Source organism: Maylandia zebra, linkage group LG16 (genome assembly GCF_041146795.1).
Source record: "Maylandia zebra isolate NMK-2024a linkage group LG16, Mzebra_GT3a, whole genome shotgun sequence".
Taxonomy (NCBI): Eukaryota; Metazoa; Chordata; class Actinopteri; order Cichliformes; family Cichlidae; genus Maylandia; species Maylandia zebra.
Window position 1 is genome coordinate 14,090,304 of NC_135182.1, and position 27,711 is coordinate 14,118,014.

General features: G+C 41.3%; 1 protein-coding gene across 3 annotated transcripts in view; it reads right to left on the bottom strand.

Annotated features, from left to right (window-relative positions):
- klf12b (Kruppel like factor 12b) overlaps window positions 1–20,291 on the bottom strand; it is a 42,100-nt gene extending 21,809 nt beyond the window's left edge. The window contains exons 1-2 of one of the 3 annotated variants that reach the window (XM_004567984.4): window positions 20,142–20,291; window positions 1,167–1,249 (exon numbers count right to left, since the gene is read on the bottom strand). In XM_004567984.4, coding sequence (XP_004568041.1) covers window positions 1,167–1,232 — 66 coding nt within the window. In that variant the 5' untranslated portion in view covers window positions 1,233–1,249; window positions 20,142–20,291. The other 2 variants (XM_004567983.5, XM_076874738.1) reach the window with 2 other exon arrangements.
- Window positions 20,292–27,711: the final 7,420 nt, after the last annotated feature.

Genomic DNA, 27,711 nt, shown 5'->3' on the forward strand with positions numbered 1-27,711 from the left:
CCTTAGATGTGGAGATTCAATTCTTATCAACACAAACCACCTCCACAGCCAAACAATTCTCTGCAAGGCCTCCGAGATAACCTGACGGGTTATCAGCAGCCCGTATTTTTCTCATCCATCACAGGTTAATGCTCCCAGATTCATCTCAACAGAAACTATTCCGTTATCCCACAAAGTGACCTTGGTGATTTATTAGAGAGCTAAAAATGTTATTGATAGGTTATGAATGGAAATCAATAATAAGTGAATTCTAATTCATCACGGTTACAAATATTAAGTGGTCTGCGCCCACTACACACACAGCTATGCCAGCAACACAGAGCCCTTGTAACCTAGCAACAGCTTCACCATAACAAGACCACTTTATTTCTAGGTACGTCAGACCAGAGAGCACTGATACTGTATGTGGGCCATGAAAAGCTTACGCGAGGTGCCTCTGTTATAAATAACATGATCAATACATTTAAATGAACTCATGAAAGTAAATTGTTCTATGTAGCCGATCGGGTAAACAAAGTTATTACAGATTTGCTGGTGGAATTTTTAAACTGCGCTCACATGGGCTTGTAGTGACAAGCTCTTACTCTGTGTAGAAACACCACGGAGGTGACATGGAGCTCTGTGAGAGAGCAGAGGCATGCAAAGGATACAACAAAGCAGCAGATGAAGCCGTAATAGTGTGTGCAGAGAAGGAGTGTGGCATGCTGTGTTGTTTGTCTGCCTGTATTAATGTGTGCATGTGTTTTTGTGAGAAACCCCAGAGGGAGGATAAAGGAAAATTGAGAGATGTCAAGAAGCAGGAACAGGCAGAGATAGATAAGATTTAGTTTCCCATGCAACCCTCCTCCTCCTCAGAGTAGTGACGAGGCTACATCTGCACAGGCCTCACCCACCCGTCCAGCCAGCCAGCGTGGACTCCGCTGGCTCCAGTCACCTCCCTAAAAGACCCCCAGTGCATTCCTGCTCCAGCTGTGGCTCTCTTCCTCTTGGTTCTTCTCTTCTCTTTTCTTACTACCATGCTCTCCGACCACTCCTCTAAGCCCCCACTCAGTCACTCACTTGCTTAGGCCTGGGAGTGATTATCAGCCCATTGCCGGGAGGAGGAAAGAAGGAAAGGAAAGCAGGAAAAAAAAAAGGAATTGTCTGGAAAACAACTGCTCTCTTACCCCTTGTTCCGATTCCAGGGGCTCGGCTTTGACTCGGACTGCAGGCATTCCGTCAAGCATTAACATCCTGTTTCTTAGCCTGCCTGTGAAGGAACACAGAGGAGGTGTAAGACGGGTGTTTTAGCATGACTAAGCAGGTCCCACACTCACTTATTCACACATGGACATCTACAATGTTGTCCTCACACCCACTGAGAAATAAACACATTTTAAATAGACATGACTTCATGTTTCAGAATCATCAGAAGCTGACACACAAACACACACACACACAAAAAGACGCACACAAACTGTGAGTCCCTCTTCTTTATAATAAAGATTTTCGAATTGCCTGGTGGGCTGCAGTGGGGCTAATAACACTTAATAATACTGAAAGAAATCCTCTTAAGACTTCAATGGAATACAAACACATGCTTCATATACAGTTAATCAACAGCAAAGGCATGAACACAACCCGTCTTCAGAGTTTTCCTCTTTAGCCACTTATATAGAGAAAACAATGAGCGCCGTTTGAAGTTGTGGCACTTCTAAAGGTGTAATGTAATATTCATTAATTCACATTATTATTTGAAGTATTTCTTAAGATCCACGCATCCCTCTGCCTCTGAGCACGGTGCGTCTGTAAAGTGGGCAGCAGTGCCCGTCTCCTCAGCTCCGCACTGTGGCTTTAAGAGCGATACTCAGATGGAGCCAATGACAACAATGCATGTTCCGTATCCCTCAGCTTGGGCCCGACCTGAGGTAACCCTCCCTCTTATTATTTTAGCAGCAGTACATGGAGGAATGCAAGCAAGGCAAATAGACCCTAAACATCTCTATTACTCTCCACTGCTGGCACCAGCAGAGGGGTTTGCGGCCCAGTCCTCATAGTCAGCAGCACCACGGCAATCATGACCATTCTAATTCTGAGGAATAAAAGCTGAGGCGGTAATGAATGACATACATTATCTCTGTTTACCTTATGTCCTAAACATATTGCATATCACACAAAATCCCCGTGGCCTGCTCAATTACTAAACGTTTGGGTTTTGTTTTTGTTTTTTACTCACCAAAGTATCCACTCAAGACAGCTATCGGAAAACATTTCTTATGCAAAAATTGTTTCAGCAAAACTGTTTAATGCCAAGTATTGTTCCTCTACCTCTCAGAGTCTCAAGCGAAAGGCTAATCCTGACTGTGTTTGTGAGTTGAGTGTGTGAGGGAGGCAGAGAAAGAGGGAGGATTTACTCCCTCAATCTGCAACCCCCCAGATCTCGCCTCACAGGTCTAAGTCCCTCAGGTACCCTGGCTGTGCTGCTATTGTATTGTTGTCCAGGATGTCCTTCGGCTTCAGGTCTTGGTAGGCCCAGATAGCGTTGCCATGGTAACGACTGGGCGGGTGGAGCTGCAGCCTCGGTCCAGCCTCAAGCCATGTGTTGAGGAGGAAAAGAAGAGAGGAGTGCACTAAGAGAGGCAGAAAGTGAGGTTTTGTTTTCCCCGGGATGACCACCGTTATGGCAAATGCACTTTCTCCTCATTCACGAGAAAAAAAAAGAAAAAAAACCCCAAACCTCTCCAGACAGAGACACTTAAGATAAAACTTTATTTTCCCGAGGGGTTTGCTATTCTTACATCAAAAAGTTGTTGTTTTTTCCTTTTCTATTCATTTTTCTTCACTGTGCTAAATGCTCACTCTATTGCTGATGGAAAAGCAAAACAATTAGAATCTTTTCCCCGTGTGCCTAAAGTCCATTTAATCCAGTGGGTTTGTGAGCAGTACCTAATGAACTGGCCTGCAGAGGGATATTCATAGGAAATCAATGGTCTCTGCTTTCCTTTGCTTGTGATGATAATGACCAAAGAGCTAACGGCAGTCGGGGAGCCCTAACACTGAGTAATGAGATAACTGAGGGGTGTTGAGGAGTTCGTGTCGCACTCCTTTCATTCATTCATTCATTTATTTATTCATTTTCAGGCACAACAAATACCTATATTGAACATAAAATACACAAAACAAAAAACAAAACTTGCCTGAAAAAGGAGTGGGACGAAGAAAACTTATTAAATCCCACCCCTATACTCACTCATCAACAAAAAAAACCAATAAACTTCCCGCAGCTACGCCCATCATTGCATACAGACCCATCAACAGCCCCGGGCAGATACAAGCATCTAAGCGGCAGCTCGCAACCAACAATTAGAGCCTTCATAACTGAATACAGAATATATAAATTATAAATTGCATTACCACAGGTAACTGGCAGTAATAACTACAAGTAACAGACACACATACATATACATACATATATATCTACACACACAAGTACATATATGTACATACATACGCACACTTTATTTTTTTATTTTTTATTTTGGAATCCATACCAGCAATGGTAAGAGGACAGACATTACAGAGCACACTAAAACCCATCATTGAGTATACTGTGACCAGACCAACTGTTTGTAGAGAAATTTAAATCTATGAATATTTTTGCATTGTTTCAATTGTAAACTCAGACTGTTCCAGATTTTCACACCACATACAGACACACAAAAGCCTTTACGGGTTGTTCGAGTTCTGGGTAATTTGAATTCTCCAAAGCCTCTCACATTATAAACCTTTTCTCGAATTTCAAATCTAGTTTGTAAATTTGCCGGTAAAAGTTTAGTAAAAGCTTTATACAAAATTATGGATGTATTGTAATTAACCAGATCCTGGAATTTAAGTAACTTTGCCTGAAGAAAGAATTTGTGAGTATGATCTAGATAACCAGCCTTGTGAATAATACGCAGTGCTCGTTTCTGTACTGTGACTAATGGATTAGTTGTATTTTTATATGTATTTCCCCACACTTCCACACAATATGTAAGATATGGAAGAACCAGGGTACAGTACAGAGTACGAAGTGCATCTTTATCAAGGAATTGTTTCACTTTGTTCAAAACTGCGAGGCTTCTGGAAATTTTGGTTTTTATGTGTCTGACGTGGGGTTTCCATGAAATTTTGTTATCAATTATAACTCCCAAAAATTTGTTTTCACTCACATTATCAATTGGTACACCTTCAATGATAATTGGTAATTCTATATTATATTTTAAATTACCAAAAAACATTGCTTTAGTTTTATTTATATTTAATGATAATTTATTTATGTCCATCCATTTTTTTATTAATTGTAGCTCCCTGTTTACAGTCATTACAAGATCAGTATAATCATCGCTACTGAAAAATATGTTGGTGTCATCTGCGAACAGTATGAGTTTAAGTACTTGAGAAACATCAAAAATATCATTTATGTATACATTGAAAAGTTTTGGTCCCAACACTGACCCTTGGGGAACACCACATGTAATACCAAGTTTCTCTGAATGGTAATGCCCTATGCTAACATATTGTTCCCGACCTGTTAGGTAACTTTTTAACCAGTTACCAGCTTTCCCTCGAATACCATATCTTTCCAATTTATCCAGTAAAATTGAGTGATTGATTGTGTCGAAGGCCTTTTTGAGGTCAACAAAAATACCAACTGCATATTTATTTTTATCCAGTGTATCAGTAATTTCTTCTACTGCCTCAATTATCGCCACTGAAGTGGTTCTTTGCGTTCTGAAACCATACTGACCAACATTTATTATTTGATGTTTTTCAAGGAATTTTTCTAATCTTGAATTAAAAAGTTTTTCTAGAATTTTTGAGAATTGAGGCAGTAGAGAAATAGGCCTATAATTGGTAAAACTGTGTTTGTCATTACTTTTATATAGTGGTATTACTTTCGCAATTTTCATTTTTTTTGGAAAACAACCGGACTGAAATGATAAATTACAGATATATGTTAAGGGACTAGCAATATTCAGAATAACCTGTTTAACTACAGACATATTTATGTCATGATAATCCATTGAAGACTTACTTTTACATTTTAATGTGATATTTATTACTTCTTGCTCATTTGTAGCTGAGAGGAACAGTGAAAAGGGATTTGATTTTATATTACTGATATTTTCATTTTTATGACACGGGATGTCCGCTGCTAGTTCAGGGCCAACATTTATGAAGAATTTATTGAACCCATCGACAATATTACTCATGTTGTGATTTTCACCATTTGCATCAGTAAAATATTCAGGATATGATGTTCCAGAAGATCCTTGTTTAATTAAGTTGTTTAACACATCCCAAGTTCCTTTTATATTGTTTTTATTTTCATATAATCTTCTTCTATAATAAAGTTGTTTGCTCGTTCTTATAATATCAGTCAATTTATTTCTATATGCTTTATATCTTTGTTCCACTTCTTTTGTTTTTACTTTGATAAACTGTTTATACAGATTGTTTTTCTTTTTGCAAGCATTAATAATTCCTTTTGTGAGCCAAGGACTTTTTATCTTTTTTTTCTTTGTCATGTGTTCGTTTACAGGACAATGTTTATTGTACCACATAGTAAAAATATCTAGAAAATTATCATAAGCCTTGTCCACATCTGACTCTTCATACACCGAACTCCAATCTTGTTGTGCTAAATCGAAATTGAAGGCATGAATTGCTTCTTCATTTATTGTTCGCTTTGCTATCATGATCTTGGTATCTATTTTTTTTAAATCACAGTCACACAAAGTAAAAACTGGTAAGTGGTCAGTTATATCACAGACAAGCAGACCACTATTAATTTGGAAATCCATGACATTAGTAAAAATGTTGTCAATAATAGTGGCGCTATGTGAAGTTATTCTGCTTGGCTTTGTTATTGTTGGATATAGTGATAAGCTGTACATTGTGTCAGTAAAGTCATCAATGGCTTTTAACCTTGTTGGATTTAGCAAATCAATGTTAAAATCACCACAGATAAATAGTCATTTTTGGTTCACCGAAGCAAACGTTTTTTCTATCCATTCATTAAAAGTGTCAATACTTGAACTGGGTGTCCGATATATGCAACTTATTATAACATTTCTCTTTTTTTCATTCATAATCTCAATAGTCAAACATTCCAAAATTCCATCAATAGCCATAGACATAGTTGTTACAACATTATATTTTATAGAGTTATGAACATATATAGCAACCCCGCCGCCCGCCTTATTTAATCTGAAGTCAAATGTCAATCGCTTTTGTTCCCACAAAAGAATTGTTTCTAACAGCTAGTGCTTGAAGATCAAAAAAAAAAAAAATCAAAAAGATTAAAGATAAGAACAAAGACTGAGTTGAAACTGAAAAGAATTTGTTGGTGGTGATAAACCAATGCCTATCCAGTATCACTAAATTTGCTCTGCTGGCAGCAGGCTCAGGCAACTAGCAGTGCACTGTCCATCAGCGGTATGAGGCACTGTGTGTGGGAGATGGAGAGAAGGAGGGGTGGGGGGGTTAGAAGGAAACAGGGTAGATTAAGATCACCTTTCCATTTGCTGCTCTCTGAAATGAAATGGCCATCCCAGGTGTGTGGGGGAGTTGGATGGAGAGAGGAGGGCAGTGGAGTGTTGAGGCATCTCATTTCTCCCTCCTACAAGCCCTCCTGTCCCCACCGCAATCCCTCGGTAAAAAAAAAAAGAAGGTAAAGGGAGCAGGTGAAGATTGATGTCAGTTCTAGCAGAAGAAATACTCCAAGTATACCTATTTGTGAATTTTCTGCTGTCTTTGTTTTATTGTTTGAATTTATTTGCGTGCCTGTTAATGCGTTTAACTGAATGAAGTGAAACTCCGACTGCACATCAACATCCATGACCTGAGGTTCACCATCTCCTAGTTCCCTGTTGACGGCTATTGACTGTGTACTCACTGAGGCAACAGCAAGAAGCTTGCGGGCTGCCTTAAAAAAAGTGTTAAAAATTAGAATAGACAAACTTCTCTAGAAGACATCAGACATTGTGAGACCAAATGTTGACCTCATGCGCTCGTTTACATGCACATTTCCTCACTGCATACAGAATCAAAAAAATCAAAAGGAAAGCATATCAAATTAAAAACCACTGTGCCAGAAACAGCTCTGTGGCTTACTCTTGTCTTTTAGCTTTACACCTGTGCTACTAGCACGCTGCCAACACTGTGAATGAAATAATTTTATTTATGAACTGTTCAGTGTTAATTAATGGAGTTTAACAAGGAAGTACTTGACTGGCTAAAAAAAATTATATTAAAAAAAAAAGATGCATGTCGGTTGGTGGTGAACAACACTGTGACTTTGTGCAAGTGCTTGATACTGTCTCTGGGTGTTCACTCTAAGAGCACGGAAAAACATTTCTAATTTTTTTGTTGTTCAAGTAAAAGTTGAGGCTTAAACAAGCTAATGAAACCAGATTTAGTATCTAGCTGTGTGCACCATCTTTGCTTCCCTTCTCATCTTTTTCCTCTCATGTGGACATACTAGCACACACACACACACACACACAGATGCCACACACCCTGTAACACACTGCAGCAGACGGGCCCCGCCAATGCTTTGTTCCCATGTCGAACGCCCAGAGCAACTGGGTGCATCTGTGTCACAGAGGCTGGACCTGCTGCCACGGGCTGGGATGGAAGAGGGATGGAAAAGGGTGAGAGGAAGGGAAGGGGTAATGAATAATTGGGGGGATTGGGGGGAGGGGATGGGGGGGTTACATGAGGATGGATTCAGGAAGGTGATAGGAAGAGATGGCGGGGGGGGGGGGGGGGTTGAAGAGCGCAGAGTTACTGGCAAAAGCAGTGGTTAGGAAAGCAATCACGGGGAGTTGAAGGGGTTGGAGGGGGTTGTTTAGCGGGGAGGAGGAAGGGAGGGAATCAGAGAAGGGAGAGAGGGGAGAGAGGGGATATGGACATGAGCCAAGGCCCGGTCGAGCGCAAAGCACACGGTGCAAGAATGCCAACAGACCCCCCCTCCCATCCAGTCCTCTACCAAAGGGAGGAGAGAAAGAAAAAAGGGAGAACAAGAAAGCAAAGCAAGAAATGCATTTAAAAATGTAAACAAATGCTTAACTAGTTCTATGGATAAAAGGGACAGAGCTGTAGTTGATGCGAAATAAGCATTTCCTGTGTTTTGCCCAGGCTGTCTGTTGCTGGCCTCTTCGCTGCAGCTCACTTCCCTGTTCTGTGCCCCTGGACACCCCAATGTGACACATTGGCCTGATAACCAACCTACGACTGTTAGCTCACTTGCACACTGCAGCACTTCCTCTCTTTCAAGTCAGCCAGTGCACAGAGGTTTTTGAAAACTAGTAAAGAAATACTGTAGCAATTTCTCAATAAAGAAGGTGAAATGAGGGGAAAAAACTTGCTAGACAAAGAGCTTTGGATGAGTGATACTTTTGCAGACACTGGGACATAAAGCTACTGATTTTTTTTTGCTAGCAGAGTAGACGGATCAGCCGAATCACAGCTGATTTTCAATCTCAGCCTGCTTCATGTTAAGCTGCATCTGTGCATGACCTCATCTTGTTGAACTAATTCTGGTCTTGAGAGGTACGTGCATAGTTCCTTGCTGAGTTAGTACTCGAAGAGTAACTGCGCCCAGGAAAATTATGGCATTTTATGCGGTCAAGGGCTCAACATTTGAATCTTAAACCCAATCCAGTCAGTGGTGCCCTACAAAGCTAAACACCACATAAATAATGCAATTCAAACAGGACCACTTTAGTCAGAGAACTTCTTATTTTCATTTGCAGATGACTAAGTTATACTTGGCTGCTTGGCTCTGCTCTCAGGCCTCCCCAGCAAAAGCCTTGAAGAGCACACCTCAATCCCATGCTCTTCCACATGCATAGATAGAAAACCCAAGCACTCTCAAAGGAAGAACAGCAGCACAGGCGTCAGTGACACCAGATATGATGCTGAGAAGTCAGATAAATCCATAGAGCTATTTGGGGAATGTATATAAAGAAAATCTTAGCTGTGTTGACTCATATTCATATCTGACAACAAATTGCATGGCTGGTAAAACATACAACTGACATGTCTACTTGGAACCTGGGTTTTCTCCAGGATGTCAAATGATAATTTGTGTGGGAATTAAGTGGAGTTTAAGGGATTCAGACACACAGCATCAGCTTATCCTCCATATTGCCTTCTGTGCCTGCTGGCGACTGTAAAAGACCGTAAAAAAGCACCTGATGCATTGATTTTTGCTGGGAGTGGGGGGCAGTCAACTCATTCCTGCTTGCTACAATATAGCTGTTGATGACCAAAATGACCCTGAAGCCACCGGAAAATGTTCCCGTGCTCCTGATTGGTAGTCTGCCGCTGTTTGTCACAGTGCGCAGCGGTCAAAGTTCAAATTAGTTGAACTCTCAGCGCGCTGCGGGTGAGCCACATCGTTGCTTTGGCCAGCATGCCAACAAGCCATCGGCGCAGTAACAAACCAGTGGTGCGCAGCGCAAACCATTTTAAAGTATGGATTTCACAGCGTCAATGTTCCATCATGTTTGAAAAACCGATTATGTTGATAGATATGAAAAAAACTCCCTTCAGAGCCACAGAAGGGACATAAAGATTACAAACAAATAAGGCAAATAACTGTTTTCAATACGATGAGTTGACTTTTGAAATTAGCAGAGTTCCCCTTTAAGGTCTCTCATGAAAATGAGATTAAGGTACTTCCTATCTAAATAAAATCCCTTCACCAGACAGGAAAAGAGAAACACCGTCAGTGTTGATGGTGTTTGTTGATTGTCCAAGGTATGTATGTGTGTTTAGGGTTCACGCCTGGATGTACTGTTTTGGACATGTTTTTTTTTTTTAAATCATTCCTGGCACTCTGTGAATGGTCTCAGAATTTCCATTTCAGAAGACGTATTTTCCTTGGCAAGAGCAGCAAGTGAAGTCTTTTGGATGCTTCTGGGACATTTTTGAACGGGGCTCAAGAGAGCAGAGAGCTACTACCTCCTTGCTCATAAAAGCGTGGACTTCTCCGACTGCAGACAAGCACAATGGCAATAAACTACAGCTTATACACCCTACCCTGTTTAAAAAAGAGAGAGAGAGAGGGGAAAAAAGTTCCCTTTAGGGTTAAAACCCCCTCAAAGATGCACTCAACTGATGCCTTTTACCTCAAAACACCCCGCCCATTTCCTCTTCGAATAAATCAGTTCCACAGAGGAAAAACACAGCTTGCTTTATGTACACAGTTATTAATAGACAGAACACACTCATCATGTGTTGGATGATTTATTTCTGGCACATATTGTGAAACTTGGGGAACTTATCAGCTCCTTATCAATTTAAAGGAAAAACTCAGAGACAGGATGAATACATAATGATTTTAGAAATAAAAGGTAAATGGGCACATTAAGGTTGTCAGCAGCAACAAAACAGAGCGATTACAGAGGTGTCACCTAATGGCTAATCCTTGTATGATTATTCTTGAAATTAAGAGTAAAAACGATATCACTGAGATGCTGCCTATCAAAAAAAATGATGTGTATTAAAAAAAAATTTCATAAAACCGAATACCAAATAAAGCCATGTGACAAATTGGGTCCAGGGTGCACCCTGCCTCTCGCCCCATGGCACCTGGGATAGGGTCCAGCCCCCACAAAACACTGAATTGGATTTTGGATGGTTGGATGCACGGATGTGTGGAAAATCAAATACAGAGTAGCCTGAGACAGCTCCAGAGATAGACACCCAAAGCATGTGAACAGGTTGACTGCGCCTAGCAAAGGATGAGTATTGATTTCATTGATCCAAGTGTCATAATGGTTACACCCAGCTTCAAGAAAAGCTCCAATTTGAAATTCCCCATAAAAGTCGTCGTGTTCCAAATTAAATTTAAAAAGAAAAACCTGCGCTCTGGCGACATTGTGCGGTGTAAAGTTAAAGAAGCAACAGCAGTACCCGTGATATAAATCATTTGAAGACTTCAAATTAAATTCTTAGAAATCAGTGTAATGACGTCTGAAATTATGGAAACACTGCCATGTGTGAGAGAGAGCCACAGAGCAGTGAACTCATAGTGTTCCTCCCTGAGCCAGGCAGCTCAGCACCTGAGAGGAAACCGGCTCCATTTATAGAGTGGATGCCCATGTAAATACACAAACAACACACAGACACAGAGTCACACACTAGTAAGGCCCACGGAAGTTCCCATATTCTGGTGAATTGCCCTTGGGTCCTTGCTATTTCTGCCAGGGGCAGGGGGATCCTGTGTCAGTAATCCTGTCATGATGAGGGGGATGAGGTCGCCGGATGCAGCTCAAGTACGCTGCCTTCACCAGCACACACGCACACAGGCAGAATAATTTGTAACGACCACGACATACAGCAAGTCAGTTATGAGTGTGGTTACAATAACAAATCTGCGGTTCACAATAAAATTTCCTCAAGGTAATGAGAAGATGTCGCAGACCGGCACTGACACATGCTTTATTTAATCAAGTGAAACTTATCAAATTAAACCAAAGAGTCGACAGACCAAAGCAAGTTGCACAAGTAATAACACTTTAGCCAGATATTTCCCTAGTGCCTCTTGTTTAATGAGTCAAATGGTCAAAATATGGTTACAACAGGGCAAAAGGGAAATCTTTTATCTTTTTTTTTTTTCAGTGACTTTTTTCATTGTGAAAGATCCCCACCTCCACCATTACCACCTCCGTCCCTTCTAGGTCTTGTGAAACTGTGGGAAATGAAGAAGCTGTTTATTCTGAGAGGAAACACTCAAAGCGAAAAGAAGAGTCGGTCGCTGTCTGGTTTGTCTGTGTCTCTGTCTGTGTCTCAAATGCACTTCTTATAAAGCTGACTTCCTGAGCCCCTTTTCTGATCTACAATCTGGCTCGCAGACACTCACAAACCTCGTGACCTCTGCCTGCACCCACCGTGAACCATATTTATCTTAGATTCAGAGGCAGACACGCATGCACATAAACTCTGCAGCTCTGCCCATGAAAGAAGAATATGGATGCCCATTCAACACAAACAGCCACCCACACACACCTACAGTGTATGCACACACAAGCCGTGCACAAATACACACACACTCCTCCACATTGCTCCAGAGAGAGGTAAACAGAAGAGTCTGACATCCTCTTGCATCATGTGCCTCAAATGCAGCAGAGAAACAGCTAAACAAGCTGTGACCGTGACAGCGCTAAAGTGAGGTGGCATTACTCAAGCAAGCTCCGACTCCCAAGTCAAAGCAATTTGTGACACCATTCTAGACTATTTATGTCCAATTGAAGGTCATTTTGATGAAATCGTGAGAAAGAATAAGTTAAATGTTCAGTATGAAAGCTGGATCGAGTTTGGTGCTAAGGAAACCACAAATAGACACCGCAAAACAGCTCCTGAAGAGATAGTTTACTATGAGGTCTTCTTGCTTCAGCATAATCCGCTGACCTCTCAGAAACACCGTACACATGCATACACACTCACTCACCTCAGTAAATGCAGCACGGTCAGTGGCTGTGCATCTAAAATAGCCTCTGACACAAAAACCTCACTTGTACCAAAGGAGGGGGAGGTGGAGCCAAGCAAACCAGGGTAAACGTGTGGAGCACTTGGCTTAGCCTTTCAGGAAGATACTCTAATATTCTGTGTATGTTTATACCACCATACGGCTAAACTGTACACGAGAGTGAGATACTGTGAGGCTGGTTGACTGCAGTGGATCAATATAAGATGCACTCGGTGCCTCTGTACCAGTCTCTTATTTACTTTCAGTTCACAGGTCCTTGGTTGAGGTGACCACACTGCGGTACTTACTAACCATCTCGAAAAGGCCGAACAGCATCGCGGGCACATTTCTGTACAGCATTCACCGTGAATAAAAAATGAAAAACCGGTGAATATATTTTTATTGATGCTTTACAGTGGGAGGCCGCCATAGAAGGGAAATATAAAGCGTTCTCAGTGTTGTAAAGGTGTTAAGCAAGTGAACCTTGTGGTATTTTGCCATTTCTCAGCGCTCGTGAAGAAGTTATAGCTGCTTTCAACATGTTGAAAATGAGTGTAAGGGTGAAACCCTGCTCTAATTTCCCACACTGAACTAATGGATTAGTTCAGTACCCTCACAAAAAAGCAACAAAAAAAATCCTTTCCATCAACTCTACCACCACTAACCACCCACATGTTTACCACCCCCACCCACTCTCACCTGCCCGAAGGGATGCCAGCACACTCGACCCTAATGGCGAATTCTTTGTGTAGGCTACTGTCTCTTATCCCCTAGGCTCTGGTAGCGTATGTGTGTGTACTTGTGTTCCAACATGTATGTCTGAATGTGATTCCCCTTCCCCCAACATATGCACTGTGTACATACTGCTCCCAATGGCCTGTCTTCCGAATGCATCACAGCACACGTGCATTCTCAAAAAGATCGACCTAGATGTTGTACAATAACTGTACAATGCAAGCATGCCAAGGCACCAATACAGTGACTCATCTACTACTGTATCTACTGTAAACAACTCATGTAGAAATAATATCATCTCAAACAGTGAAACACACACTCTTATTTTTTTTTCACTTGTCTTCCTTTGCCCTTTTTTCTCACTCGCCATCTCTTACATCCAAACAGCGGCCTGCATGCAGGCATATATGCGAGCGCACGGGCAATTTTCTCGTGGCTTTTTTTTAATAGCCTTTGCAGAGTCCTCCTGATGCAGCTTCACAAAGTGTCGCGACTATCTAACCCTACTTTTTGCTGACACAACCAAATCCACCCCAACGCACAGCACATGGAAATTGACAATAACGGACCAAGCAAAACATTCCAACACACTGACACTTATTACATCAAATGCGCGCAGCTATTTTCGCTCACCGAGTTTTTCCCCTTGGTTTGACCCATTCCAGCTCTCCAATAACACTCAATAAAAGCCAGCAGCTGTGTTTACCTCTATTACTCATCTACTCACGCCTTCACTTCGATTACTGCTCCTCTCTTTTTAAGCCGACGCTGTGCCATGTTGATACCTGGCTGAAGCAGCTAATTGAGTAGAGCTATGGCCTGTAGTAGGAGCCTAAATTCAGCTGTGTAGAAATGCCACAGCCCTCCAAATGGATTCCACATGCTGTTTACATAATTTCGTTTCCTAACAGTTGACCTACAGTACAACTGGAAACAAAGTTCACAGTGATCCACGCAGCATCCTTACACAGGTCTGTAGAAACCATCTGCATGGAGGATAGAGAGAAGCAACTCCCAAAAGATTCTGTGAAGGGGAAAGTCTCAGAAATGATCCAAAACAGACTGAAAATGCTGACTTTGAATACTCTCCCATCCTTCTTTCTTGGCTTCCTTCCTTTTCTTCTCTCCTCCTTTAACCAGCCATATTTGGCTAAAATCAATCGCACGCTAGTTTGAAAGAGGAAACGTCATCGCCTATAGACGGGCCTTCCACTGACATACCTTTCTATCCTAGCCATGGAAACATGTCGAGCGACCTCAAATCAGAGTCTGGGGGCAAGCTCTGCAACATGAGTCACTTCCAGTAAGCAGTGAGTGTGCTGCTCTAGCGATTGTGTCATTACTCAAAAGGAAAAAAGAAAAAAAAAACTTGGATCAATACACCGGTCAGACATCATTTGAAAAAATCTGCCTGTCTTAATACGTTTTTTGCTCTATCAAAATAAAAACTTGGTTCCCCACGATAGCTTTAACAATAGGAGACTCCTTATAAGTATACAACCAGGGATGAGGTTAACAATGCTTAAAATGATCTTGGACAAGCTGGAATCTTTCATGTTAGATTGTAGAGCCTTCTGATTTTTTTTCTTCACTATTTATACTATCAACCTCAGAGTCCCTGGCTGTTGCACAATACTTTCCGTGCTTTCTCTCTCCCTCTCTCTCTCTCACCCCTCTCTTTCTGCTCACTAAACACACATGCTCTTGCACTCTGTGTACACCCTTAACTTAATTTGGTAAACAAACGGGGGCTGGACACTCGGGTCGAAGGTTGAATCCACAAGAGAATGTGCAAAGGGAAAGAACATTTTGTCATTTCTAGGATTATGAAATACCAGTATAGGGACTTCAGCTCACTAACATCACCTACAGATGTTTCTTTTTGTTTTTTAATGTCGCTCACAGTAAGTTCACAACAGCCACCGCTGGATGAACGACGAAGCGACACAACGATTCCTTTCTCTTTCCTTTAATTGAATCAGCTTTTGCGTTTTCTTTTTTGGCTCACATGATAGTTTGATGTAAGAAGGTGCCAACATATCCTGGATTGAGAGCTCGAGAGATGAGAAGCAATTTTCGGAAACTGGATCTGTATGTTATATATTGGGTCCATACTCTAACCTCTCTAATTTTCCTCTCACCCTGGCCTTGGATTACAGTAGAGACCCACATTAATCCAGCCATATAGTGCGCTGCAGTCTATCTGCAATCAGTGCTGATACACTCCATAACACCCACTTGGATCAATGAGCAGTCAGTCAATATGGCAGCAGTTAACCCAGTTTATTAGCCCTAATGCAGGAAATTTCATCTTCTTAAATACAAATTTGAGCCTATGTGTTGTTAGCATGAACAAACCAGAGCAAAGCACATCTTCCTGAAAGATTTGATCTGTCAACAAGCAGCCAATTTGTGCGTCCTGATACGTGGCTGACAGAGGTTGCCTTTAAAGGGGGGAATCCTGCGGAGCAATTAAATATCCTGGGCAGAGCGGTGTTGATGGACAGATAGAGTCTATCCGTTGGTGATTGGCTTTTTAATTGAGTCCCCCCCACCTGTACCGATCCTTATCGTAAGCCTTTGGACCATGTCTTGGGGTGGGGGTTGAGCTACTGAAGGAATCAGATTGGCAGCACCAGCTTTATACAGTTGTGGAGGAAAACAGCAAGACATGTGAGACATCAAATCGTTCATGTCAATGTTGGCATAGTCGGTGTGCTCTCAAGATTTGCATTCTATTTGTGACAGCAGCGGTGGGTTTCAGGGGTTGGGTGCGCTCAAAAGCAGGCACAGGTATGCTAGAGAATACCATTTATAAATGCAAATGTTTAACCTGACATGTTGAGCATTTTAATCAGCTGCCTCTCCAGTGTTTCTTTCACCTACCACAATTGGATGGGCTCCAACTGTAGTAGTGACACATGCAGCAGTCTCCAAATACTGCAGGTCTCAGTAAAAGTGGCTCTCCAACTTACAGTGGATCTCCAGATCTCCCCATACCAATATGGGCAGCTGCCATCCAAGATGATGCCCGGGATGAGAGCAAAGCAGCTGAATAATTTTGCCAGCACAGCAGTAAACCAGCAAAGCATGACACAGGAAGGATGGGGCTAGGTGGTTAGTAACAACTGAACCTTTAAAATAAGAGCGAGATGATTGTCCACTTGCACAATAATGATGTATATCGTCCTTTCAGACAGACGATAAGAATCACAAAAATGCTAAAATGAGTCATGAGACATTAAAATATCTGTACAGCCTGCCGATATCTATGTAAAGTCTATTTGTGGGAAAACCTGATGCTTCAAGCAAAAAACTAGAAAATAAAAAAATAAGGAAACACCCCAAAACAAAATAAGTCAATTTTCAGAGCATTCTGCAAGTTGCAAGAGTTATGCTTGCTGTCCTTCAGAAGCAAATGTCAAAGATGAATAAAAAAAAGTACATACAGCGATGGGTGGATGGATGATTAAAGTAAATTTGAACACCGAAGACAAGTGTCAGTTCCCAGTTTTTTAACGGACAGCCACTGCCATCATTGTTCTTGAACTCTTAGTTATTACTATAAACAGGGCATTGAAGAGACACCAATATATCCACTGTAATCATTTTTCCAGCTAGTTTCATGGAGAACCAGGGGGTCTCCAGATCATAGACTGGACAGAATTACAGTCCTTGCTTTTTGCCTGCTGGGGTCTCCAGTCCATCAAAGGTCTAACAAAAAGACCCTAACAGCCTTTCACACTCACGCTCACCTGTACAACCGACTTTGAAATCAACACTTATATCAAGCATCTTTTTGGACTGTGGGAAGATACAGAGCATCTGGAGAAAACCCATGAAGTCACAGACAGAATACGCAAGATCGAGACAGAAAGGACACCGACAGGTTCAAGCCCAAACTTTCTTGCTGTGACGCAAAAGTGCTAAACAGTCATTTTGAACCCAAACCATGACCTTTTACTAACCCACTCATTTTTTCTAGCTAAACATACATCCTCACAGTAAGCCACAAACAGCAACATCCTTTCGATACTGCTGTCAAACCAGCTAGTGCAGGTTGCATGTTGCTTTAGGGTAAACATTAAAAATATATACACTAACTGGTCAACATTTCTTTTTCTTCTTCTTTTTTTGTTACTGCTATCTGAATGTCTGGATTAAGTCACAAGGAACACTGACCTGTTTATCATGTAAAGTGACCTTTACATGATAAACATTCAGACAGGTCATTTAACTCTTCTGTTATCATCCAAATGTACTACAGTTCATTTGAACTGAAGTGAGTAGTGTTGTCAGTGAAGTTAATACTTTAGCAGTCAATGAAGTCATTTTTACAGAAATACAGGCTCTGACTGTGTTTCAGCAAGAAGATGGTCTTGATTAAGACAATATATCACATGCACTGTGCAGGCTTCCCTTACATGCAGGCAGCAGTAGCATGATCAAATACAGAATGTACAAAGGCTTCTAGCATCAGCAGCAAAGTGGGCATGTGATGAAGACTTCGGGACCTGGACTGCAAAGTCTCTGTTTTCCTCAGTCCACACTAAAACACAGTGCTTGAATTTTCTACACTGCTTCATAATCCAGGCGTACTGTGAACGCTGGGTAAAGACACAGCAAAAGTTATGCATTTTAAAATGTTAACCAGTTATTGTGGCCATTGCCTCAGGGATTATCCAGCTTAAAGACTTTCTGTTGAAGACCTGTTCATACATACACTGAACCCCCTAATTATAGCTACATTATCTAGCGCTTACAATGGCACTCTGACCACAGATGTGGTTCAGTGCTACAGTAATTAACCTTAAAGAGTTTATTTTCAAATTTCTTTCCAGATCATAAATACTGTTATCACAAATAAGCCTTCAGATCCGTGACATTCCAGACTTACGTGATTTGGATGATCAAGACGTGCAGATGTTTGTGTGCTGTAAAGAGACACTTTCAGGCATCTAATGTGATTCCTTGCCGTGTACACACAGTGTCGAAAGTCTGCTCTACATGTGTGATATCAGCCTGCTTATTCGTGCACAGGCAGAAGGCCTTATTGTACATGGATTTAAGCGATACTTTAAATGGGCACTAATCTCCCTCGCTCAACACCAAGGAGCTGCAGAGCTGCAGGGGGTCTCATCCTCACACATCCACACACACACATATATATGCCCACACCTTCCCTTCCTCTTTCTTTCAGATATGTGTATGTATATATATATATATATATATATATATATATATATATATATATATATATATATATATATATATATATATATATATATATATATATATATATGTATGTGTGTGTGTGTGTGTGTGTGTGTGTGTGTATATATATATATATATATATATATATATATATATATATATATACACACACACACACACACACACACACATATGGACAGAGAGAGAGACCCCGGACGCATAGTTAAAGGCAAGGTAGGGCCTCTCCACATCGCTAGGGTAAAGTCACACAGGTCAGTGCTTAGTTTCCACATCAAACCCAAGAGCAGAGGCCAGAGTCTCTACCACCCCCATCCCCACCACCACCTTTCTCTCTCCTTCCCTCCCACTCTCTCCACACACATACTCCCCCCTCCTCCTCGTCCTCCCCCTCTCTGGATGTACAAATGCCTTTGCTGTCAGCTCTGCCCTGGTCCCCTGTAATTGAAAATAACAGCCAAGGGCCAGCCCCCGGCCACTCTCTCCAGCCTGGTGGCTCTCTGCCCCTGTGACAGCCACCCATCAATACCAATGACTATTACCCTGGAAGTGAGAGCGCTGGCGATGACATCCAAGACACCACCCCTGCAACACTCCCACACACACACACACACACACACACACACACACACACACACACACACACACACACACACACCCGAGTGTCCTTCCTCCGCTATCCAACCCTCCCAATGTTTAACCCATTCCTAACAGCCTCGTTCCTCTGTTTCTAAGCTGCTACAGTAGACAAACAAGCCCGTCTCTCTCTTTCACACACAGACACACACACACACACACACACCATAACGCTGCACACAAATGCACACCCACACGCACACAACTCTCTTAAGACATGCACGAAACTCTGACAAGCAGCAAACTTTTTTTTCCACTGAGAAGTGCCGAGAGTTTTTGCAGCGCAGTCACACTCACATCCCCCACTAAGACATTCAGTCAGTGTTATTCTACAACACTCCTTCACTGATAAGCAGATATGTTTGAAGTTGCATTGGACTTGTGAGAGATAAGAGACTTGAAACACAGGAGGTGCCTGCGCTGCAAAAGTGTGGATGCTGCCCATGTCCCCGGTTGTCCCGAGTATATAAAAATCAGCTCTCTTTTTTTTTTGGCCTCTTTTATGACAGCTTATTAATTGACACTGACAATAAAGAGTTGTCCAGTCAGCTACATGCGGGATCTCTTGTCTCCCCCCCCACTACCTTCTCTACTGTCAAACACCAAACACAATACTATAGGTGATCTGAGTTGTCATTTGCTTTGACAGAGCAATGACAGCTGGACGAAACGCATTGAACACAAGCACAAAGCCCAGCAACGTGACAAATGAAGCACATAGCAGCAGCCAGCAGAGGAACAGGACAAGAAAATTGCACAGACCTTGTCAGAAGCTGCAGAGCCGTGGAGACTAGGAGACTGTTTTCCTTTCTACAGTCCTCTCTGTCTCGTCTCCTCCTCTCCTCTTCTCTCCTCTCACTCTGCGCGTATGTACGTGTGTATGTGTGTGAGTGAGTGTGTGTGCGATAATGTGTGTGAGTGTGTGTATGTGAGTGAGCAGCTCCCTCCCCTTCTGCCTCTCAGCTGCTCGGCTCAGGCAGTTCTCAGGAAATGAATGAGAGCGCACAGAGAACTGTTGTACTTGCAAATGACTTACCCCGAGTCACATGATCCGCTAAATGTAGGGTGGGCCGGTGGGTGGAGGCTTCATAAGCAAAAGGGAAGACAATATACTCTAAGCTTTAACAGCATGCATCGAATTACATGGGGCCCCTCAGGGGAGGTTTCCGACGCGTCCGCTCTAAACCAGTCCAAACTCCCTCCAGTGCACACCTCCCGGAGCGCAGCGGAGAGTCCTGGGCTGGGGTGAGCACCGGAGCACCTCCCCGTTTAAAGGGGACGGAAACGAAGGGGGTAACAGTGCATTAGTTCAACTTGTTTTATTCGCAATGCATCAGTTTGGGTTGTGATAATTAAAAGGACAAAGTTTTTACACGCGCGTCTAGTAATTACACCCACGGATACAGTAATTATAAATACAAATGAACCGATGTGGTCAGTGAACCGATTTGTGAATAGAAAAACGAACTAGTGAACATTTAGTTTAATTTTAAATCTCATCCAAGAGCAAGGAAAAACAGCAAAATCACATGAGAATTTTTCGTTCTTCTCTGATTCAGTGACGATCAGTGTCTCAAGGGAATAACTGGCAGATTAATACATGAACACGAACATTTATTGATGCAAAAATGACTTAAATCCTTAATCTTCATAAATCAGAATTGTGACTGAAAAAATATTGCAGTGTAGAATACTTTGCTTCTCATCATTAAAGCATATGTCCTATTATTTATTTATTTTTATTGTACTTACTACTTATACTTATTGCATTTATTGCACTTATTAGCATAATAAAGCCTAAAAATCTATTTTAAAAAGTCAAATAAATGTATATATATATATATATATATATATATATATATATATATATATATATATATATATATACATATATATATATATATATGTAGAGAGAGAGATCAGTGCTTTGAATGATCACCGGTATTGATTACTTCCACTATTTATTCATTAACAGTTTAATGTCATGAAATAGTAATTAATGCTTAATTAATGCTACCCTTGTTGTGCATCCATATATATATATTCGCTTATTAAAATAATCTAAATAAATAAATAAATGAAGTGACCATCCAGATTATTAACGATAATTTTCTTGTTGATTCGAGTATCACTTTATCAAATCAATGTTCCACTTTAACCAACTGAATTCATAAAATCTCACAAGACATGTGCACACACAGTGTAAGACTGTTTTAAAGCACCCCTGTTTCCCTCGTCTTTTGGGGATTATACTATCTGCAAGTAAAACACAAAAGGCATTTCTGCCCTCGCTTAAAGTGAAAAGATTTGGATAACATGCAGGAATATAATAAGCAGCTAAGCCACTGTAACCACGTCAGTTTTGCTCTTGGTATAACTGAGCTTAATGAAAGGTATCTCTGTGGTATGAGCGGCTGATGCTCATACCCCTCAGACCCACTCCCCTGAGAGCTCTAATTAAGGTAAAGGAAGCAGACTCATCTGCATGGCTGATGGCGCTCATGCCACTTTACATGGTGCCAGCTTTATCGTGGAGCTGACTGAAAGAGCCAGAGATGATAAAGAACGAGAGAGAGAGCGTTGAAAAAAAGACTCTTTACTTTAGTACAGTGATCCAACTGCAACCCACTTAATATTCATTCTGTTTCACTTCAGATACTGTATGTCCTCTGTTTGCAATCAATGGAGGATAAAATGGCTGGATGGATATGAGAGGATGGAATGAAATGGATGGAGAGAAAGAAAGACTGGACTAATAAGGTTGAGTAGGCTGGATAAAGGGATGGCCTGGGTGTGCTATATGGGTGAATTCTGTGGCTGTCTCCTATTGGAGGGGTTGGTTGAATGAATAAAGAGAGATGGGACGGTGTGGCACTGACGTAAAATGTAGCCGTATATAATCTCAGGCTGCAGACCTGCTCTTCTTAGCTCTGCAATGACTTTTTCCATCAGTTGTACAAGTGCTTTATATGTTCTTACCCATAGATAATACAGCCTATTGAAATCATGGTTAAACCTGTTGGGGTTGATGCTATTTTTACTTAAAGTACCCTAATGATTATAAGTGACTTACAATGTATTTAGTGTTGTCAAAAAGCATAGCTACATATCAATTATGCAATTCTCTAGTCTAGTTACATACTTTCTGACATTCAAAGTATAAGCATGCGAAAACATGCATGTATGGTGAAAACATTAAGTATTGTGTCTTTTTCTGGATAACAGCAATGACACGCTGTTATCCAGAAACCCAACTGGGAAATTATCAAGTTTAAAGATACGGTTGTATTTAAGGTCAATGCAACAAGTGTTGCAAAACACAACTAAAATCCCTCTAGTGTTAGACTATCTCATTACCTGTCACACATTCAATGACCTTGTGCCATGTTTTACGACAGACTAATGGCTGTTCATCTTCTTGATTACACTGACACATGAGAATGGTCAGCTACAGATTCATGTGACGTTGCCAATCTCAGAGATAAATTTATGTGATGAGCGAGCTGGCTATTAGGTGCTTTGAAGGCCCTCCGTGTGTGATGGAACACTAATGTAACATCAGCCGTAAGGCCCGGCGATGATCCTTATAATGACGTCCCGAGGAGCTATTTCAAATGAAATCCTTGCTCTGTAACTGCTGCCCCAGGAGTCCTGGCATGTGTTGAAGGAAAGACGGCAGAGTGGAGCGCACACAGGCGCTCCGAAGGAAGAGGAAGGAGGTGGAGTGTGGATGGAAGAGAGGAAGAGCAAGGGGAGAGAGGATGATGGGAGATGGTCTGAGGGACGCTTGCGGGGAGGGGGTGGGATGAATCAGGCACGCAAAGGGAGGTGTGCGAAGGGGGCCTGGCGCTTGATTCGGGAATCTCAGTTCCATCGTGGTGCCCCAGCAGAGCTTGTTAAACACCTGAGACGCGAAAAGCTCTCCCAAGGCTACGCCAGCTCTAGACAGGTTGCTAACGTGTCACCCTCGGGTGGGATCAGTTCAAAGAAGGCGTGGGTGTCTGGGGGATCATTTATGCAGCATAATAAGCAGTAAGACATCAAGAAGAACATTATGATTGCACTCCTCTCCCTTGCATCATCTGACCCAATCTCATCAAATTATTGTAACACCATTCATCATTTAGTCACACACTACAAAATGTCTACACTGAGGGGGCGGGCGATCTCAGCGTGCAGAGGAAGCCTGGAAAAAAAAAAATCTGTGCGTGTTGTGAAATGCTACAAGTGAGGGATGTGATGCTCTCCTCCTGTTCTCCCTGGCTAAACTTTAGACTCTGGACTCAAAAGATCAGTCGTGTCAGATGAAGAAATAGGGAGCAAAGAAGCTAAAGTCAACCTGTTACAGCGCAGTAAAGCGGGAAGGAATGGGGAAGGGGATGAGGGTTGCTGAGAGGATAATAATAAATACTACAAAGCCACAAAGACACATTCCTTTCACTTACTTTCGTTTCTTTTCCTTTTGACTCAGAGAACACTGTAAAATATAACTTCTACCCCATTTTAAAATATTTCACCGTGGATTTGAAAAGCATAATGAACACAGGCACAAATAAGAAATATGTGATAAAAAAGAGTAATTGTGAGAAGACTCCGAGTAGAAGAATCAGCTTGAAACCTTGAAACTGGAATGGTCAAAAATACATATTCATGCTGTCAGACAGCCACGGTTTGTAAGTGCTCACCTCTGGAGCCTGTCTTTATCCCCTGCAGACCCACGCTGTTCCCACTGTGAATACTCAACACAAATGGGCTACACAAAATGACAAGCGCTTGCTCTCAGCTTCACGAATCAAGGTTTTCTCTCCTCCAAAATGAAATTGAAGCAGTACATTGGGCCGGCCTATTTGTCTGCTTGCCACAGTACTCGCACAGTGTTGTCAATTTTGACAAAAGTTTGGCGACTGATGCATGTGTGATGAAAAATATTCATATTTGAGTATGGTACTGTTAATCTACATTACACAATAGCTTGTACACATGTTAGAACAGCAGAGAAAATACTGCATTTCACACCTGCACACAACCTTGTTCTCAATTCAACCACAGTAGCATTTCACAGTATGGAGCTGTGCTAACTGCTCCCTTGCTAGATCTGTAAAATAACATGCATTATTGTTTCTTGCAGTATACTGTGAGAATATAGAAACATTAAAACCTTTAACCTAAAATAATACATGTTAGAGTCAGCTGTGTTCAGTAATTGGATTTTTTTTTTTGGTTGTGACAATAGCAATAAAAACATTAATGGATATGTCAATAACATATTTGTCATTTAATGCACAGCAGCTGCTTGTATACATCAAAACATTGATAAATATAGGGATTGTTATCCCTTTGTCACCAATGCATGTGTTTGATGTATTTCATTCATAAGTTTGCATGCTATCTATCACATATGACACATTTATTTATCACACATTCTTAACATTTTATTAGGAAAATGCAAAATAGGTGCATAGGGATTGTTTTAAACATCTGCAAACACAGATGAAAATGTAGTATATGAGGAGAAATTAGGGTTTGTACAGTTCAAGATTTGTTTGTCATACAAGATTTTGTATGACCGCTGTCATTCTTCAACACAGCTTGAACTCGAGCTTTCTTGTTATTTCTTAAAGTAGTCTTCAGGAATAGTTCTCCAGGCTTATTAAAGGACATTCAAAGCACTCCTTTGGATGTTGACTGCTTTTTTGTTCTGTTCTCTGTCAAGATGATCCCACACTGCTTAAATAATGTCGAGGTCCAGGCTCTGGGGAGCCCAATGCATGACTGATAATGTTCCAGTGTGTGCATTTTCTGTCCAGGTATGCTTTTACTACATTGGCAGCACATTTGGTATCATTGCTGTGCTGTAAAAATGAAGCCATTGCCAATCAGATATATTCCAGATGGTATTGCATGGTTAATCAAAATCTGACGCTACATTTCTGCTTTCATAATTTTGAAAAGATCTCCATCACCGCTGGCTGAAATGTAGCCCCAAATCATAAAGTGTAGAGACTCACTGTTATACAGTTCCCTTGACTTCCTATTGCCAGTCATTTCAACCCAAAGTTTCAGATTTGCATAAATAACCTGTTGCCACTGATTTTCTGTCCGGTTCATGTGTGAAGAACACAAATGGGTTCTGCTGTAGATTGTTTTAGGCCTCCCATTTCTTCTTTTAGCACCTTTTATCCAGTTTCCTCAACTTTCTGAAGGATACACTGCACACCGTTCTGAAATATGCCAAGTTTTTGGCTAATGGCCTTTTGGGAATTACCTTGTTATTGCAAAAATACTATTTTATGCCTGTCAAATTGTGTTATGTTTGGCATTTTTAATCGATTTAACTTAAGAAATGGGAAAAAATGATGTGTTTTTCTGACAGGCTGCTGGTAATAAAGTGCCCAAAGACACAATTTAAAATAAAAATGATCAGGTACAAGGACTAGACTGAAAATGTCATGCCCAAAACACTTTGAAAGACCTTCAGAAAGCCTGGAGAACAATAAGAAGACAAGAAAATCCAGCTCATTGGAAGAAAATTATAAATATATGAAGGGTGGCTCAAGACTTTAGCACAATATTCTATATGATATAGAATGTTAACCTGTCCCTTTCTTCAACCTGATGCAGTCCCAACAAACCAGACATGTTTGAATTATTGTTATAAAAAAAACAACAACAACCAAAAAAGGCTGTTTGGGGCATTTTTAAGTTGTCTTCTCTGTATTTTAGCTATAAGAGGTTTTTCAAAGCCCCAGTGTAATTTCTCTGACTTGTTTCAAAAGATTGCTGAATTTAAACACAGAAGGATGCCAACTAAGAGGTTAGATGTGGGAGTGGATGCAGTGCGTATAACTCGAGAGTATGTACAGTACTGTGCATAAGTGCGTGGCCAAGGTTTATGCCTGCACTGGGAACTCCACCCCCAAGCTCTTAAATGCATTGATCCAGGAGCTTGATTGCAATCACTGATGAAGAGTGTTATAAGGAGTAAATTATCGTGCGTTCATGTGCATCTATTGTTAGCTAGTTAATAAGTTCATTCAAAGCATGTTCAACTGCATGTTCTGGGACAATGGTTTGCTTTTTATTTTGTCAGAAAAGATACACAAGAAACCAGAAATGATTCCAAATAAGGCCCACAACTGGAAAATAATAAGTACCATTCATTTCAGTATTTGCTATTGCAGCAAGTGGAAAGGATCCTGCAAGCATGGTAAAGAAGGTAAGATAGTGTTACAGAAAGGAAGAGTAAGGAGAAAATGAGTACCAGTGACAAACCAAAAACAAAAAGGACAATAAACCAGAAATACAAGGAAAATGACAGTGAAAATGATAAATCCAGAAGAAAGGTAACAGAGAAACAGAGTGTTAGGACATCTGCTTGCTCAAGGGCCTCACTTGGTCTGGGTCTTATGCATGTGTGTGTGTTTTTCCAGGCGACCGTACACCTGCACAGACTGAGTGGGCTGGCTCAGTGGGCTGGCGTGGAGCTCCGTGGATCCCCCTCCAGGCCAGTTCTCTGTCAGGCCCTGCCAAGGTCAGCTGCCTGCCAGTGGGTGGGTGGGGGTGGCAGTGGCAGGGGGCAGGGAGGGGGAAGCTTCATCAGCATGGCCACCGGGGTTTCAGAACACTGTGTCTAATAGCAACCGCAATGCTTGCACACACAAGCACCCCTAGAATGAACTTTAACACCAATACAAGCAGATCCTGAGGAACACACGAGCACGAGTTGATAGGAACACATTCAAGGAAGTAGAAGAGATTTTTTTTACCCTGCAAATAAGATAAAACAAAAGAAACTATAGCTACAAAAACAAGGAAATAGTTTAGATTCGTTGACAAAGTAACTATATCTACTGAACTTAAGAGAATGAAAGGTTTGCTAGGAAAGTAACAAGGAGACCTGTGTGTTTTAAAACAGCAAGCTCTGTATTATGTCCATTCCACAGCTATCACTTACCTGGATCGTCTTACTGGGTGGCTAGAACCAGGGTGGAGTCTGTGATACTCAAGCCATCCTGAATACCTGACTCACTGATGCACAAATAAGAAGTTCAGCAAGTAATATAATGAAAAAATATACACTGTTGAAAACTTACAGCACTAACCCTGGAAAAAAGTTATCAACTAAGTATTGAAAAATATCTTTACATTACTATAAAAATGATTGGACTATATTAGATGATGCATTTTTCAAACAAAGCAATAAAAAGAAAGAAAGAAAGAAACCAGGACTGATTGATTTATTTTGATCATCAGAATCTGTCCCACATGACTTGGGGAAAGCTATTCACAGAGTGCTCATTACACCCACTTGCAATTGACAATCACCTGACAACCAAACCTATGTCTTTAAACTGTGGAAGAAAGCTGCAGTGCCAAGATCAAGGCCACACAGGCGAAAGGGAATCACAGTCATGATAACAGCGTAGACACACAGTCCTAGATACCGCTCTAGCAACACTGGTTGTGAAGAAAAAATGCATATTCCCAGACTCATTGGCAAGTGGTTGGTGACAGTTGCTGGGAAAATGATTATTAAAACCCAGGTCATTGATCAGTCTCTAAGGGTGTAGAGACCTAGAGACTGGTCAATGACCCTGTGGGAAAAA